The 19,752-nt window shown below is 34.8% G+C and overlaps 1 protein-coding gene across 2 annotated transcripts in view; it reads right to left on the bottom strand.

Moving 5' to 3' along the window:
- The window catches only part of EDIL3 (EGF like repeats and discoidin domains 3), a 390,073-nt gene that overhangs the window by 141,836 nt on the left and 228,485 nt on the right, over nt 1–19,752 (bottom strand). For both annotated transcript variants that reach the window (XM_037142971.2, XM_037142972.2), the window contains one exon: nt 18,148–18,261. In XM_037142971.2, the coding sequence (XP_036998866.1) occupies nt 18,148–18,261 (114 nt within the window). The remainder of the gene's footprint in view (nt 1–18,147; nt 18,262–19,752) is intronic.

The following is a 19,752-nucleotide window of genomic DNA, read 5'->3' on the forward strand; positions in this document are numbered from 1 at the left end:
GAGGATAAATAGATTATAATGCATTTACAATACTAATGAAGCATTCCTAGAGAAGAAAGGATCACAAAGGTTTGTTTACTGTATTTACAATAACTTTGGTGGTTCTGAAAGGAACAAATCAACATGTAATTTTAAAATAAAAAAGTAAAAATACTAAAACAAAGAATGATTTATAAATTTTATAGAAAAGACATTCTAAGAGAATTTATCAGAGTAATGATTTTATTATGAACCTGTACAAGCTAAGCCAGCTTTTCATATATTATCCCTAACTCATGAAAGAGTCTCACTGTGTGTTACAACATAATGAATATAGGTCAGCCAATTAAATTAAGAAATTTAACTTTTGCTTGCTGTCAAATTTATTACATTTAGTGATAGGCTAGACCCTGATATTATGTCATCTCCAGGTTAAATGTTCATTCTTGTTGGACAATATTTGTAGAAAAAAGAACTTCTAAAGTTTGCATTAAAGCTACCTAGTAAGGCACACATACAGTTCAGAAAAGTAAAGATATTTAAAAATCTTAAATCTGGATTTAAATCTTCAGCTCCTAGAATAAGTATAGACTATTTGCTATGCTCAAGAAAATATCCATAATTGCATAAATTGCAATTCTCTGGTTTGCTTGAATGGAATACATTATTATTATGTAGTTCTGCTTAATGATTAAGTAAATAAATATGCTTTTTATAAACATGTTAAAATACATGACAAATACAGAGTTTTAAACAGCAAATAATCATATGACTGCCTATTAGGAAGTTGTAAATTTTTAGAAAGTAGTCAAAATAAATATCATACTTTTTCTTAAACTTTTGCTTAGAAGATAATTTAATATTTCTCTCATTTTGGAACTATGTGAGATTAATTTCTCCAGAAGCTTCCATTTTACCATTTTTCTCATGATGAACAGCTCATCCCTGTTGTTTTGTGTTTACAGGATCAACCAGGAATCAAGTAATGGCCATCAAATGACAAACAAATAATGCACAGTCACTAACCCAAAGCAGAGATGAACAAGTACTATCATTTGTAAAACTTTCTGTATGAATAAGGAGAATAATGACTGGATTTTCTTAGGAAGACTTCACTTCAGTCAAATGCTTCAAAAATACAGAAAGCAGTTATTTCATAACTTAACAGTTTTTAGGGTACAACATGATGTAGCTATTATTTTTAATATATAGAAATGATAAATTACACAAAAATAAATTCAGAGAACCAAGTAAATAAATTTTACCTGGCATGAGTAAGACAATATTTCATTATTTATTTTTTAATTTAATTGTCTAAATCCTTTTTCACTAAAGAAAAAATAAATGACTGTGAACTATAAGTTGCTCAGGCAAGGTGTTCAGACAACATAGATTTGGTGGCTTTGTACTCTCAAAAGTTACCTGCTCAGCTAAACCAAAACTGCAAAGATTAAAAGATATTAAAAACACTTGTTTTATATTAATAGATTGAAAGGTCTACAATTGTAGAAGATTATACAATTTACAAACAGAAGTAATTTATTTGGGAAATCCTTAAGGTAACCATACACACACATAACTGAGGGCTGCTGATGTATGTGAAGTGACTTACTGTGTCTCGGCTAATTTTCTATTATATCAGTTCATCAAGACTATCTCCAGTGTAATTCTGTGTAAGAGCATGAAGGAAAATGCAATAACCTAGATATATTTATTTTAAAAAATATGGAGGATGCCAATACAGTAATCATACACTCACAGGGAGGAGTAACACCCACCTGGGGTTTTCTGCATAAGTTAGAAAAAACAGATGGTAAGCACTGAGTAAGTCATGTGATGACAACAAATATGCCCTCAGCAAATGGTAGTTCTTATGCTGTTGCGGTTGTTGCTATTTACTGTTATAAAGCAAAACTACATGTTAGGAGTTATGGATGAGGGGAGATTGGCTTCCACTGTGACTACTGAGAGACCCAAGATTTAAACATATGTTCAGCCAGGTTTTACATGCACCCGTTTCTTGTTTGGGAAGTAAAAGGAGAGTAAACCATCTATTTTCATTTTCTATATAAAATATTATTTAATAAAAATTGAAATATTGACATAGGCATAATTGTTAATCATTATAAGTTATTCAAAATGATTCAAAATGTCATTCTTCTTGGGGTTTCCTTAATATTATATTCATCATTAGATATTTCTGTCACCAAAGCATTCACATTGTCAAAGAAATCTTCGCCTGGGGGAAATATAAACTATAGTTTCTTGTAATGACTGAGAGCTAAATGATTCCCCATAGTATATAGCCAGACTCACTAAAAACAAAAACTACTAATTAAATAACGTCTTTTAAAAATAGGTCTACTCTGTCAGGCACTTTTCCTCGTTGTGGTACAAAATAAGGGGCTCCTATGGAAAAGTCTCGTATTAACTCTTTGAGAAACCCGATTACAGCTCTGAGAAGTGCCTTTATAATCAAGTTTCTTTCCCAATTTAATATTCAAGTAATCCTATCTTTAGATGGAGATGAAGTTTTAGCTGGTGGCAATTTTGTTGCAATAATCAAAGAAATCTCATTTCCTCAAGTCTATAACTGAGAGTACAGTAACAAACCATTTCTCCCAAATTAAATAATACCTAGTTGCCACATCTGCAGCATAACCTTTCGGTTTTGCCATGACTTACTTCCCCAATCAGTGCAAGAAGAATGTTAATATTCATTTTCTCAGTTTTCCGAGGACACAAAGGGTATGTATGTGGAAGAAAATCATAGAACGCCACTTAGCACTTAGCTGACTCTTTGCCTGATCTGATTTTGAGATATAAAAAAATGCACAAATATTGATTTCTTATGAAGTATCATATAAAGAAGGTAAAATGAAGAAACTTCTCTACTCTAAAGGAAGGAACCTTTCTTTTCTTTCCCAGACATGCCTGAAGAATAAAAATAAAGCCTGTACATATTTATTACAAAGGAAGTATGTCAGGCATTTCAGGTGCAAAATAACCCACTCCATATTAGGTTCATTCTCAATTTTAACTGAGACAACCAAGACTCAGAGAGGTTAAGTAATTACCTTGAAGTCACAGAGGCAGGACCTGGCCCCAGGTGTTATCTATTACCCAAAGGTCAGGATGAGCATTGTGAGGTGATATGCTGAGGGCATTCGGCTTGCCCTGCACCACTTAACAGAGTGAAGAAGGAATGAAACATGACAAGAAGGACTCTTGGTCACCCTGCTAACAAAGGTATAGAGTAGTGACCTAAGCGAGAACACTTTTGTCCTCATTGTTGTTTCTGCCATAGCTTGGGGACTGAATTGATAACATCAAGTCTGCTGTTAGTCATTCAATGTTTAACAAATGTACTTGGAACCTCTTTGTGTAAGGCTGCAGTATAAGTCTTTTAAGTTTCAAAATGGTGACAAGGTGGGAGTAGCTCAGTAGGAACTAATTGAATGTTAGCATCATTTTATAACTAGAGATCTGTAGAAAAGGACTATGGGGAACTACCTACCTCAGTGATTTTTTTTAGCTTTAATTACCCTCTCTTTTGCTGTTTATTTTCTCTCTACAGTATAAAAACTACTCTCAGATTTTCACTTTTTAAAAAGGCCAATTCTGGCGTAGAACATTCTTCTCTGTTTAACAAAATGCTTCAGCATAAAGTGTATAAATAAGTGCTAATCAGTAAAAATGTTGCTGCGTGAAATATCTGAGATTTTTCTGCCTATGTTCTCCTCTAGGACTTAATGGTGTCACGGCTTATATTTAAGTCTTTTATCCACCTTGAATTTATTTTGGTGTATGGTGTAAGTTGGTGATCAAGTTTCATTTTTTTGCACGTAGCTGTCCAGTTCTCCCAACACCATTTATTGAAGAGGCTATTTTTACTCCATTTTATGTTGCTCCCCCCTTTGTTGAATATTAATTGACTTTAGAGACTTGGGTTTATTTTTGGGCTCTCAGCACTGGGGGGGGGTGAGCTGGGATGGGAGTAAAAGGCAGATAACTGTACTTGAACAACAGTTAAAATAAATTTTTAAAAAAGTGATAATCAATAAATATTTTCTATTTTTGTTAATCAAATCGATGAAAGCAAACCTCTCTCTCTCTCTCTCTCTCATCTCTCTCTAAAGAATTCTTACTAAAATTCAAATAAATCTTGGCCACTCAAATGCCCAGGATTGTCAAATGTCCAATATATCCATGCAGAGATTTTAGGTGTTATGGAGACAAGGAAATAATATAATGAAGAAAATGTTCAGTCTTAAAAACTTTAGATCTGAAATGGGATTTAAACAACTAGACACACAGAAGGCAAGCTCTAGAAAGAAAAACATAACAATTAATAAATGTTATAAGTATAGCCTTTGGTAGTATTCTGCATGTGGTGGATTTAAACAAACTTCATTTTATAAAAGGAAAATTAAAACATTAATTTTGTGTTCTCCAAGTGTTATTTTAAGATACATGTTATTTTTGTAATCAGAAGCAATGTTTTAAAAAACAAAGTGTCACTCAAAGCAAGTGAAATATAAACAGTTTTCTAAATGGACCATTAGTGATGCTGCGACCTGTTGCTAAATGGTATAGAGATACTCAGTAGAAACTACTTGAGAGATAATTGTGCTTAGAAAAAAATAATTGAACTACTTTCCAAATAAAGTGTGTGTGTGTGTGTTTGAAGTGCTATATATTAATCTTACTGGTGTTGAATTATTCTAAGCACAACTCCACATTTGCATAGGGTAATCTTTGGTTAAATACAGGGGTTTCTACAGATATGGCCTAACATAAATAATGGTTAAGTATTTATACTCACCATGGGAAATTCAATTGGAAAACTGAATTTTTGCATCATTTGCTCTAGTGTTAACCCACATCTTTATTCCATAAATTTAAAAGTAATTACTTGGATGGCTTAGCTTAGCTACAAATGACTGCCAGCAGTACATTTTTTGGAATGGTCATGTTACCTACATTTCTGTGCTATTGATAGTACACATCAGTGAGACAAAGATCCCATTACTCTGTGCCATGATGTCAGATGCCTCCTGATGTCAGATGTATTAATATGTTCAAACAAAAGACATGCATTTTATTTTTTTATTTTAATTTTATTAATTATGCCATTACAGTTCTATTCCCCCCTTCATTCCCCTCCACCCTGCACCCCCCTACCCCTACCATTTCCCCCCCTTTAGTTTATGACCATGTGTCTCAAGTTCTTTGGATTCTATATTTCCCATACTATTCTTGCCCTCCCCCTATCTACTTTCTACCTACCATCTATGCTACTTATTTTCTGTACCTTCTCTCCCCTTCTCAAATAAGATCAAATTCAAGGAGTTCATCATCACCAAGCCCTTATTATATGAAATGTTAAAGGGACTTATCTAAGAAAAAGAAGATGAAAAATATGAACAGTGAAAGGACAGCAAATGCATAGTTATTAACAACCATATCAAAAACAAAAGCAAGCTAAAAGGACAGCTAGATCAGGAGTGAACCATAGAAATGAAGACATGCATTTTAGAATGGAGAAAATGAGGAAATATATATGATTTATGTTCATTTCATTTGTGGGCTCTCTTTTTGTTCCTCAACAATTTTTATTCCTATATTCCTGGTATTCCCAAAGCACTACAATTAGGCAATCCTGCAACAGGTACAGGTAAACCAGAATGAAAAAAGTCCTTCTTTAAGGTCATATTAGAAACTAAAATTTGAAGGTTTATTACCAGACTGGAAAATGCCAAATGTCCAATATAGCTATGCAGGGATTTTGATTTTAGCTGGCAGCAATTTTGGGAAGATAAAGTAATGTTTTTCTGTTAGACTGGCTTACCCAAATCAATGGACAGAATTTTATGTTACTCTGTAATATTTTCAGGCAACAGTGACACTTCCCACAGGATATTTTTTTTAAAGTTTTACTTTTGATGATTAGAGCAAACACCAGAACACAGTTAATAGTTCTGTGGGGATTTTTTGAAATGTTCTTTGTTCTGAATAAACTCACCTAAGCCAGATGAATAAAATCCGATACCTGGCTACTCAGATGGCTAGATGTGTGTAAAAAAAGCTTGTATTTTGCTCTGCTAGGGGGAAGAGTTAAGGAACACTAAATGAATTGTTTTCCTTTCCCGGGTATAATTTTAAGCTAATTGCTTTTGTGTGTTATACATACTTTTCACTCTCTAATCTACAGCATTCTTTTTTATTCATAAAAAAAGAAGCCACCCAAAGTACAATATTGCTATCATTGAGAAATAAGATAATTTTTAAAAAATTGTATTGCTCAATTACAGTTGTCCCCATTTTCCCCATTGCTCTCCCCTGCCCTGCCCACCCCAACCACCCATATTCAATCTTCCCCCACCCCACTGTCCTTGTCCATGGGTCCTTTCTGCATCACTGATGCAAAAAAAAAAAAGAAACAGTAAAAACATAGAGAAAAGCAAAAATTATATGAGAGACCATGTGACCCAAAAAATAGGAATATGGAGAGAATGAGGAAGAAAAAAGACAGAAGCCCAAGTAGGACACAAGCCCTCTTTATAGCTGTGGTTCACATGTAATCTTCAAAATTGCCCCCCTAATGAGGTCAATTGTATGGGGCTGTCCTTCTGCCATCAAAACAAGCCAAAAAGTACAACCGAGTGATCTCAGCATCTAGCATAATGACATTTTCACTGTCATGTTGCAAAAAAATGTAGGTTGGGAGATGACCAGTCTTTGCCATTTTCTTATTCTAGTCTGACACCCAGAGATCTGTACAAATGCATCCTCCCTTAAAGAAGGAAGACCAAGTAAATGATAGAATTGTAGCAGTCTGCAAAGCACACAGTTTAAAATAACTCTAGGTACAAGTATCTTCTGACATCAAACCTAAATTTAAAAACAGACTTAAATATATGTTTAGTGATAATACCTTCATCTTGATCTTCATGCTCTGAAACATGTGAATGAACACCAGCTGAAAATATCACCAAGTGAACAAACTGATAATTTTGATTGTTTGTTTTTTAGGTAGTGAGTATTCTGCATTTACTTTGTGTTTGATACTGTGATTTCGGATGACACTTTGTATACTAGCTGCATCCTTCTAAAGTGACTGTGTATTTGGCACTGACCACCCCAATAACTAAATTAATTATAAACTTTCACACAGATAACAACTGTGCTTAAGAAAATTGAAAATGTCTTGTCAAAGGCAGAGTTTAGACCTTCGGGCAGGTGGGATGGTCTTCAGTTTATTTCTCTTCCCCTGTGTTTAAATACAGATTAGTGTCTATTGACACCATAGAATATATCACCTCACCATAGGGTTACAAACTTTCCAAACCTCTGCTGTTGGTGAGAAGCAGCAATGGGTTCAGGAAACACTCAATTCTACTAACAAACCCAGGTAAACCCACGGTAAACATGCGGCTTACGAGTATCATCTGCAATTTTACTTACATTTTTTATACATGGAACTAGAGAACAATATCCAACAGAAAGACCAGGAATGGACATTGAATGAAAATGGCTCATTTATAGTTTTAATTTCCAAAAGCATTATCCAGAGTATACAGAAAAAAAATCTTTTGAAACCAGTAAACTATTAATTCAGGGTTCTGAGCCTTTTCTCTACTGTGAGTCCCTTATTAGTCAGGTGAAGCTCACAGAAGCACAAGATAATTATCAAAATATTTTAAAATGTGTGAGATAGTAATATATGCCCCTGTCAATTATTACATATTAAATAATAGAGGTAGTGACAAGTCACTGTAGTTTCACATTAGTAAACAATATAAATTTCATTTTTAGAACTGTGTGACAAGTATAATGTGGTGTAAGATGTCTGTGGATTCCACTAATGATAGTCATTGCTACTGCTGATACTATGATTCATTGGTGCCTACATTTTTAATTGATAGAAATTCAAATTTTTAGGTAGCCATTAGTAAAGATAAACATATGATTGTTTTCATCAAAGGACACAGACTCCCTGAATTCTGTCCCCCTATCCTTTGAGGATCCTGTGCTCCAGGTTAAAACTTTGCATTAAGCATTTAAAGGGTGGGACTGATACTCTGGTTTCTCTTCAGATGATATAAATCTTTCACCTTTTTGAAGGGTGAGACCGAGAAAGTTGTTATGCTAATCCTTGTTGGAAAGTGCTCATCTTCTGTTAAAATGAACACTATTAATAATGATAGAATTCATGGATAATTCTAATGGGAAAGAAAATGGCATTATTAAGTTACTGCTGAGTGGATATGAAGTGATACTTACATAGCAAACAGTTGTTTTAAAGATGGTTAAAACTGTGTGTCTGCCAGAGAGAGTGTACCAGAGAAAATATAAAGTGAATCTTACTCTGAACGAATCACCACAAATATCCTTGGATTTCTCGGAGCTAAGGGCTGCAGTTACAATGTCTGGATGTTTTGTAGAAAGATAATAGTGCTCAGTATTTATAGGCTTCCTTATATAACTATAGTTCTGTCCATTTTTTCTTGTCAGAATAGTTTATTTTCGGTCCCTGCTCCTGTTTTCCTTGAATTTTTGTATTGAATTTATTGACTTTGCTCTGGTTGTACTTCTTTTTATAGAATCATATTCCTCAAGTTCAATTTAGTTTTAAGTTGGATACTTTATGTGTCCATTCCCTTTGGAGCTCTAAAAAGAATGTGTATTATTGACCAGATAAAGCCATTAAGGTAACTATTATGAAATTTATTTTTAGGTCTTCGGCCACTCTAATGGCTCTTCGGGATTTCAGATATGCTCAATGCAGAGTGCACCATAACCAGGGAGGAGTGGACTGAGGCTATTATTTCTCACTCAGCACCTGCTGAGCCTGCACAGCTGTAACCTGGCTTTTGCTCCTACCACCCACTGGAGGCCCAAGGGGTTGAGACTCCAAATTTTAAAGAGTCTTCTTTAGGTATCCATTTCCTTGACCAGTTTCTGTTTTGGAAATATTTTATTCCCTTGCTTTAAGTCTTTACTCTCCATTTCTCTGATGAATCTTTTATTCTTTTGTTTGCCTGCAGATAAAATTTCTTTCTCTGCCTTAAATTTTGTCTTTAGCAATCTTAGGTTCTTTAAACTTTTTACTCTCTCCCTTTCTACTACTATTCCATATTACCATTTCGCCATTCTCATCTGATCCCTAAAACTAAATCTCTATTATCAGTGCTTCCCTCAGCTATCACCTGCACTTTAATAACTAGCTGTACTGCCATACTAAGATGCCCAATGCACCCACAATTCAATACGCCTGTACAGGAAACACTCTGCGGTGACCCCATCCTCTGGTGGAAGAAGACTGCTCGAAGATGGAATGCAAAACGTGTACATGGTGGTCTGTCCTGCATGCAGCTGGAAGCTGTCACTTCTGCTAAGTCTGCAGCTTTGACCGAAAACTGCAGCAAGGGGCATGGCAGGTGGTGTCACTGCCCAGCCATCTCCCTGGTGACCAGTGAGATTTTATTGCAACAGTTTAAAGCCCTTGGGTTTTCAGGGAATCATAAAAAATTGTGCATGCTTAGTAAAAGATCAGAAACCATCTGTGTTCTTTCTCAAATTTGAGAAAAGCATTTGTCTCTGCTATTAAGTGGATGGAACAAAAGCAGAAATTGCTGTGGTTTGTGTCTATGATTTCCTCATTATGAAATAAGTATTTCAATCTTACATGATATTCAGACCCAAAACGTCACCTAAGCACCCAAAATGCTACAAAAACACGTGCAGAGCATGATTACTGACCCAGAGGTTATATTTTAACCATGTTTCCCTATAAAGTCAGGGGATGACTACTTTTTAGTAGTTTTTTTATGGATAAATTTTTGTTTTTCTTTTTTTAACATTAAGGGATGGGGTGATGATTAAAAAATATTTTTTTTGCCAGAGAAAATTATTATATTTTTTCAATAATACACCATGATTCTAAATTTTATGAGGGTGAGGTCAAATCATTTTATACTGTTCCCAAACTCTCAGAACCTCTGCACATGTTATCTTTCTGAGTCTTTAAAATAGAAAATAGTAGAGTGAGTTTTAACCTGGAGAATAAATGAGAATACATTTGAGTACCTAAACATTTCCAGTTTAGCACATAATTGGAATGAATTAATTTGAAAATCAAGAAGGTCTTACTGGACATTTCCGTAATTATTTGCAATCAAGTACAAAACTGTCAGGTAATGAGAATCTGATTTAATTTGTTAGACATATTTAGCAAGTCCTGAGGGGGTCTTTTTGAACATTTTTCTGATATGTTTTGTTTTTCCTTTCATAGGTTATCACTTGAAGGTAGAGCAGGTGAACTTTTAAAGTGTGATATGTCCATACAAAAGCACCGGGCAACCTCTGGAAAAACACACCCAGGGGCATCTGACTGAAGATGGAACATCCATGTCCGAAACAGAAAACCCAACTTGGTTTTGTCATTCAGTCAATTTTCTGCATTTACTGTTGCAAAAACCTCATTGTGCAGTAATGTTGTAATCATTTTCTCTCCTGAGGGGCACTGATACAGTTGCACAGTATTCTGTTTATTTAAAAAACATATTATCAATTAAGTTATAATAATTATCAATATTCAGCTACTTATGATTATTGTTATTTCCATTTATATTTGTATATATTTATGGGCAGGCATTAAAATGCTAAATTTTGGATATAACATTATACAATTAATCCTGAATATCAAACTCTCATTAATTCATATTCTATTTTTTAATTTTTATTATGTTCACAAAAGGAGACAGCCTGAGCTAAAATGTCCTTCTCCTGTCCTATTGGTGCTCTGGATTAATTCCTATTTTATGTAGTTAAGAAAACTAATCTTAAATTTATATTAGGCAATGCTTTCAAAGACACTGTCATTGTGAAAGCATGCTATTTCAAATTTCTAAAATGGAGTGGATATTTTTTATCTGGAACAAAAATAGGATTAGAGTTAATGATTATTTCTTCATTTCTCTTTGATTTCTGGATACCTTTATAGAAGTTAGAGTCTATTTTAATATTTTAGAAGTCACTGTGTTTGCAGAACAAGATAGTTTAGAAATGGGTTTTTAATATGTAAATATTCCTTGCCAGCCACTGGTCTGAATCTCATATTGGCAAGACCTGTAGGGTAAGTGATTATCCTAAATCCTCATCACATGATAATTACACAGCAGTTGAACTCATCCTTTAAATATTAAGAGACTTATGGACAAAGAGGTTGTCTATCCTTTTTGTTTCCAAGTTATAAGGGAAAGTTTGTTTAGAAAGTCACAGAGGTAGAAGTGATTCATAGAAGAATGGGCTCAGGACATGTTACAGAAAAAGAAGGAGCCTTGGAGTTCAGGGGAGAGAGAAGGAAAGAGATGGATGTCCCTTGAGAGATGGAAGAGGGAGGGGATTTTGAGCAAGTCTAGTTAGAGGGAGAGTGAGTCAGCATGCCCTGGGGGGAGAGCGGGTGGGGAAAGCCTCCGGGGTCTGTTTATCCTTGAGCATATGTCCTTCTTGTAAAATCCTCATCCGCGCCACTCTCCTTGTTCTGATTTGGTGCTTGCTGTATACTCTCCTGGTCTGGGCAGGAATGTCACTTCTCCAGTCCCCCGAACAGAGGAGGTGCTCCTCCGTGGCTCCTTCTTCTTTTCATTAACCTCACATTTCATGTTTTATAATTAGCATTAAGTAATTCTTGGTTTTCTCGCCCACGCATTTGTACACTCCACAAGAATAGAAACTGACTATGTTTTAATTACCAATGTTGCTCCAGCTGTAGAGGGTGGCTACTATGATATCATTAGGTGAATGAATTCCTTTCTAAATGTTCTTCAAATCCCTTACATAGTTGTGTAAAGAAAAAACCCAATACATATTTGTGACTATTTTACTTGATTATGGAATTGAACACATTCACACAAGAGTCATTCAGTGTTCATATTAAATGTATGTGTGCAGTAATTCTCATTTTGATTTCCTTATAAATACCTCTTAAGAGGTATTTTATATCAGGATCTTTTTATATTTTTTGGGGGTCTATGTCTTACCTGGATGTAGAAGGGTAGAAATTCAGTGTTTTATAGTATGGAACTATATAGGGTAGTTCCTTTTTGAGCAACTATATAGAGTAAGAAAATACAGGAATTATTCATTCCACAGTGAGTTTCTGTTCACCATTCACAAAATGCTTCATCAAATAACAGTGACAGCTTACAATAATTACAAACATGAAACCTAGGTATAAAAATACTAGGTTTTTGTAGTTCAAAAGTATGTTTATGATGTCATGTTTTTCAAAATCCAAGGCAATTCCTATTTTCCATAATGGTTTTGGTTGGTTTAATAATATTTCTTTATTAAAAAATATATTAATACTAAAGTATTTCCTGAAGTTATATACCTATAAAACACAGTTTAAAAACCCAGCATTTAAACTCCAGTTCTATTTGTACGCAAAGCCTGCATTCTTTCTCGTACTCTCAAGTGTAAGTGTTCTTAAAGTGTACGGTGTAATAGAGAGTCCCTTTCACCCTGCGAGGGTCAGGATCACCAGGAGCTGTAATGCTTTCGGTGAAGGACAGGCTCTGCAGTATACTAGCCATGTGAAGTTAGGCAAATTATTTAAGTACTTGGTAGCACAGTTCTTTCTGTAAAATAGAACCGGTGCTAAATAGAACCTAGTACAAGAGTGTTAAGAGGATTACATGAATTAACATTTAACATACTTAGGACAGTGCTTGGCATGGGGCAACTTAAAGGTCTAAATTAACATCCGGATAATCCTGCGACAGTTGGTGTCAAAACAGTTGAGTATCTGCCATTACTCACAAATTTGTCTTTACAAAAGCAACAATTACAAAGTATTGAGAAGAAAAATATATATCACAAATTTATTTAACTCTAAAATGTTTCAGCAATTTTCACTGAGCCTGAACGTACACAAATGAACTTGGCAATGCACACTAATATCAAAAGAAAAATGCACATGTACATTTACATAGCATATATTATACATGTTTGTATATTTGCAAATGTTAGCTCATTTGTAATGAAAGCTTAAAGAACTATTACTGCTCAAGAAATGAATATAGGAAAATATTTATAGTTTTCAAAATATACACATATATGATTGCCATTTGCCCCTATAAATTTATAGATATAATGCTGAAAGAAAAGTGTTAAAGAATTATCTATATTCTTTCATTGAATTGTTTGGAAATAATTGGATAATTTTGACATTTAGAAACATCAATCTATCCTTAGGTAAAGATTTTAGTTTTCACGTTTAACTAATGCCCTCTGAAATCATTCAAGTCTTAATACTTTGCAGCATAATGATTCGGGGATGATGCACTGTGAGCGCTCCCTTGGTAACTGTCTCAATTTCCATAAATACTCTCAGCAATGGAAATGAATTTGAGTACTATTTCTGAAATTTAATCACGTCACATTTTAGCAGTCAGGAGGGAACTGTAGATGGCTACTGTGGGCCCCATAGCCCAATGGATGAACACAGTCCTCGTTATTTTTAGATTAGTTAACGAAAAGGCTATCAATTTCCACTGTACACACTTTAGTTTAAACATCATGTTCTGTTAAATGTACATGGCAAAGCATATCTGTTTTTATAAGAATAGGTTTCCATTCCAGCTCATCACCATTTTTCTGTCAAGCTGTGTATGGAAATGTTTGTCTAAACACTGAAGTGTATGTCATTTAACAGCAATCAGAAAATCTAAATTAGAGTGTTAATTAGAAGAATTGCTGTAATACTATAATAAATACTATGAAGACAAATGATTTACAGATATCAATCAAAAGTAACTTCAATCAAAATGAAACATAATTAAACTTAATTAAATCTCCCATACTAAATTAATAAAAAATAAAACCAAAAATAACTGAGATCTGCCAAAGTCAATGAGAGGTTATATGAACCTTATCTAGAGATCTAAACTGAAAATTTTTAAATGAGATTATTGCCTTCACCCACCTACAAACATATTTAGTAAATAATTAATGTAAAAATTATAGGTACATTTTTGCCAAGTATTATGACATTTCTTATTAACATTTGATATACTTACATTATTGAAAATGTTTAATAAGTGATTTGCATAATATTATTACCACATAATTGGGCATCATGTTATGATAGAGACAGTTAGATATAAATTTATTCCTTATAAAGTAAAAGTGCTTACTAGCTATAGTAATTTTTTTAAAAGATGAAAGATTTATATGATCTGAAGAGAAACAAGAGTATGTTCTACTAATTAAAGACACATGATACACTAAATAATTCACACATATTTTTATATATTTATTAAAGCAGTATCTCAATATAACCATCTTGCATTCTCATATTTGTTGATTAATTAATTGATATGGATGAGAGATAAATAAGTGATCTAAGATCAGTTATCGAGATGCCTGCATGTCAAAATGGCATAAAAAGAGAAATAGGGTCCCTGTTTAATTGTCTTATTATAAATCCACCTGCAAACCCTCACTGCAAAATAGAGTTATAAAAGGTTTTATCAAGGCAAAGGAAAGCAATTCAACTTGCAATATCATTTAGTGAGTACCAAGTAATATATCATAGTACATCTTATTACCCTAGAAAATACAGCTTTATAATACTGCTGAAACACAGAAAGTTGGGCAAAAAATAACCTGATAATATTTGAAGACACTGAGAAATCAGATATCATCCATACACCTGAAGATCTCAGAGTGCTACCTTCATTCATTCATTCATTTAGCAATATTTATTGAACACTTAGTATTTTCCAGTTCTATTTAGGCAGTTGTGATTAGAACAGTAAACTCTCTCCCTTGAGCAATATATACTTCATTGGAGAACTAGTCAATAAACAATATTTAAAAGTAAAAATTATATGTTTGTGATTAATGTCAAAGAGAAAAACTATAGCAGCGCAGGGGGTGAGTGCGTGTTTAGAAGCATTGTGGTAGGGAGGTGGGTAGGTCAGGGGAAGCCACACCGATACGATGTCTCTATGCAAGGACCTGAAGAAAGCGTGGGCTGTTCAGAACAAACACTATAGGAAAACAGAGGCAGAAAAGGAAATGCTCTAGGACAAGAATGTGCCAGGTGTGTGCCAGGACCAGCTAGTGGCAGGAGCAGTGCATGAGAAAGTCAGAGTCCCAGGTGATGAGGTGAGAGGGGAGTGAGTAGAGTGGACATAGAGGGAGGTCTTGCAGGCTTCAGAGAGCAGGACTGTAATTTTGACTGTCTGAGATCAGGAGCCAGTAGAAGTTTCTGAGCTGCAAGGTGGTGTACTTTGACTTTTCACAGGTTCCCTTTGGCAGCTGAGTTGAGAATTAACTGGGTAGGAGCACAGGCAAAAGGATGGAAGGACGTCTGTTAGGTAGAATTGTCTAGTGGGAACTTTCATGTCTGTCAAAAACTGTTTGTTGCCTCCTTTGCTGTACAATTTTTTCCCTGTAAGACAAATTCCTTCTGGAGTGATTGTGGGTGTGTGTGCATGCGTGTGTCCACTGGAGTTTCCTGGGAGCCTCATGGTTAGCGGGGAGCCCTGGCTTAATAGCTCTTACTCCTTTTTCTTCTCTCCCTTTTCTTTTCTATATGCTTTATAAAGTTTTCCAGCTAACCTCTGCTCCTTTTTAGCACTTCATCTTTTTATCTATATTGTCATTTGTTTGTGCCATTCATCTTCCAGTTCACACTTGTGGCATGAGAGGGGCTAGAGACACAAGGTGAGAGGAAGAAGCATACAGGGAGAGGCACGGTCAGTCTGGCTTGTCATCACATATCCAGTGCTTTCATTAAACAGTCATTTAAAATATAATGATAATTTCCAGATCATAAAGGCACTTTATGATACTTTAAAGTATCATTTTACTTTAAGCCTTTTTATTTTATTTTTTAAAAAATTTTTTAAATATATTTTTATTTATCTTTAGAGGGGAAAGGAAGGAGAGAGGGAGAGAAACATCAATGTATGGTTGCCTTTTGTGCGTCCCCTGCTGGGAACTGGCCTGCAACCCAGGCATGTGCCCTGACTGGGAATTGAACTGCAATTGTCTGGTTCCTGAGCTGTCCCGTAAGCTACAGCAGCCAGGGTACTTTAAGCCTTTTTAAATAAAAATCAAAATATTTGGAATAATAATGAAGACACAACCATAATATGAAACATATTCAACATTAAATTACTTCCTTTGTGTTAAGGTTCTGTTCATATTCTTCCTGTTTTTATCTGTTGTATTTAATATTATTGAACTTAGAGAGATCATAAATTAAGGATAAGTGATATTTGCTTTCATGATTACTGTATTTATTTCCCCCCATTTATTGTGCTGTATATAATAGTATTTTGGTACAAATATTTTAGTGTTCAAGTCCCTTGTAGTCCTTTACAAAATCTGCTCTTATTTATTACTTTGGAGGTGTGTTGAGAATGATTTCATCTTAAAATGTTCCAGAACTTAATTAGACCATCAGTAGAAACAAAAAAGAAGTGGGACAAGTGAAGCTGGTATGAGTGCAGGAGCCTGAGACTAGGCTGAAGACAGTTGGATTTGAACACAACGATAATGGCATTTCAGTATGGGCGTCACCTGGCGCTCCCAGTAGTTAGTCTCTATCATTCTTCCTTCCCTCACCCTCCTGAAGTATCTGCCAAAACAAATGGCTTCTCCACCATTATGGCAGGGATAAGCTGACTTAATGGTGTGACTGTGGGACAAAATTCAAAGCCCAGCAAATAAATAATCTTACTAAAGAGTGAGAGGCAGCACATTGATTATAACCTATGTGATATAAACTCTGAAGATCCTAACTTTGGTCAGCTTAGACCTGGCACTCCTGGTAGGTGTTTCTATGTGCCCTGTTATGAGTGAATGCTCTATGTCCTTCTACAATTATTCTTTAGCTTAGAAAAATTTCTCTTACCCAAGGTATTTCTTTGATACTTAGAAATGTTATTAAAAAAAGTTTTTCAGAACTGAGGTAATGAGCATCCCTAGATCATCATTTCATTTATATACATAATCCAAAAAAACCCTTAAATAATTTTCCTTTTTTGTTTTATAAATTACCATCATCAAAAGGATGGGAGAGGAGCAAAGTGAGAAATGAAAATGTTACTCTGGCTGAAGAGGAAGGAGTGCATATGAGGGTGTGTGTGTGTGTGCGTGTGTGTGTGTGTGTGTGGGAGTGGGTGTGTATGAGAGAGGAGGTGTAATGTGCTTTGGTGTTGATTTGTTTGACTCTGTATGAAGAGACATCTCAGTTTAGAGGGAAACAGTCTGAACTTGGAATCACAAGACCTAATTCTAGATTCTTTCTATCTAGTGCTCCTTCTGTCACTAACAGTAAGAGCTTGGGCAAACCATACAGCTTGTGTGTCTCAGTTCCTGCATCTGAATTCTAATTTGCTTTTGCCTTCTGAATTTCTATAAAGTCGTGATGCTCTAACACTGTGCTATACATCAAAGCAGTACCACAATGAAGTGCATATAAGTGCTTACCAGTTATTGAGCTACATCAGTACTGTTCTCATCAGTTTATATTTGTGCCTAATTCTGCTCTCATCTCATGTTCTGTAACCCTGTTTCTATCTTTCCCTAGTATTTTCTTTCTTTATTTTGGAGGAAAAATGGTCTTTTATGCCTCTCTGTAAACACTTCAGGTAAGTTACTATTCTAGCATTTGCTCCATAATCTCAAGACTGTCTTAGTCTTCAAGAAGGAAAATTGTGTGTGAAATTTCTATTGTGTTGGCCAACTCCACATGAACGCTCTTTTGCCCTACCTTATACTTGTGATAAAAGCTCTCTGGCTCTGGTGCACTGAATTTGTGTCTAAAGCAGAGCAATCACTCTGGTGAAAATTTAGGTCACACTCATATTCAAAGCCCAAAGTGGAACTCCTGAGAAAGATGTGCTTGGGGTCTGAGGAACTGCTGCCCCACTTCCAGACCACGAGGTGACCACTCCTGTGCCCATCACACACTGAGACTTATCCTGGAGCATATACTTACATTAATAAGAAAGAAATAAATATTAAATGTGTGGTTTCAATAAATTATGAATGCTTGAAGTAAACATATTGATATCAGCTCAGATTCCATAACAGTTGTCACTATGCAAGTGAAATGATCTATAAATATATATGAATACTTACTGTATTGACAATTTCTCCCCATGAATTCACCTGGGCACTCACAGGAATAGTTAGCGACATGATCTGTACATATTCCACCATTTTTGCATGGCTCAGCTTCACATTCATTTATGTCTGTGGGAAGAAGAAAGAACATAGGAAGTGAAGTACAGTGAGAAAAGGATTAGTTATGGAAGGCTTGGGGCATTACAAATAACACAAAGTCTAAGTAATGCACTTACATTTTGTGTGTGTTAATCTTGAGTCAATAATACAAATGCTTCTTAAATTTATTAACAATCCAATTAAATCAAGTACCAATGGAACTGAGAATCCAAATGAAAGACCCACATAACTGAACCAGTCTCCAATCAGAAAATAAATATGAATAGTGCAGAGAAATAGTCAGTGTGTCCTTAGAACTAAATCAGACAAATTAACCCTGATAGAAGGATGAATTGGCATCACTTACAAGATCTAGAAACCTCCCTGCAGCAACAACTGCCAATTAACGCTGTCTCATTTCATCTTAATTCATTAAAATCCTAACTGACAGAGATGTTTTAGTTTCTAAATAGTTCTTCTTTGATGAATGCGATGAGAAACAAATTAGAGTTAAAAGCTAAAACTCATTACATGCAAAGTATAATAAATGTAAATGATGATCACTTCCTAATCTCATTCAAGGGTTTCTAAAGTTAGAATGACTAAAGCAACTTATCCTTGATATACTGTTATTACACCTGATGCAAAATCATTGGCAATATAAAACGTTCAGCAAATTTTACAAATTTCTCTTCTAATTTTGGAGATAATGAGTGTGATTTTAAATAAAAAAGAAATAATAACAAATTCAGTCAGATGTTCATCACTAATATTTGCAAATCATTCCCTCTCAGCACAGCACCATACAGGGCTCCGTGGAAGCTGGTGAAGTGGTCGGAGGACACACGCCATTGCTTTCTCTTCCTGTCGTCTACTCCAATAAACCCCCACTCGGCCTTGCTTCCCCAACTCTATTATTTTTTCAACCTTCTTACAGACCTGAATGCCATTACTTAGGAATTGTCTATTCACATGCCTTTCACCTTTCATCTAGTCAGACTGTGAGCTTTCCAAATCCAATGCCTGCCTCGCATTGGTCTTTGTATCTCTGCATATGACTCACATTTCTGGTGAATGCTATACCCAATAAATCTTTCCTGATATTTAAAAAAAGATTTAAAAAATTAAAAAATTATATATATATATAATTTCAGATATGTAATGTGCCTTCTGATATACTACAATGTATCAAAAGGTATTTCTGAAGTCCTGGGTTTTCATAGTACTTATAGTAATATATATGACAATTAAGTTACGCCTCAAGAAAAAAAAACAAGGGCAAAATACTAAAAATGTTTCTTTTAAACAGTATCTCTTCCTGGAAGCAAAGATGTCTATCTCTGGTTCTAAGTTTACTGTACAAGTTTTGGTCTAAATTTCCTTAGGCAGGTGATGACTTTCTCTGAAAAAGAGATCCTTTTTGCTTTCTGGTTGACTGTCACAGTTTGAGAGTAAAAACAATTTATGACTGCGTTCAGAAAGAATGGAAACAATTTCAGTATGTTATAACATCAGATAATA

The sequence above is a fragment of the Artibeus jamaicensis genome, unplaced genomic scaffold (assembly GCF_021234435.1).
Source record: "Artibeus jamaicensis isolate MK-2021 breed Jamaican fruit bat unplaced genomic scaffold, CSHL_Jam_final contig_373, whole genome shotgun sequence".
Classification (NCBI taxonomy): Eukaryota; Metazoa; Chordata; class Mammalia; order Chiroptera; family Phyllostomidae; genus Artibeus; species Artibeus jamaicensis.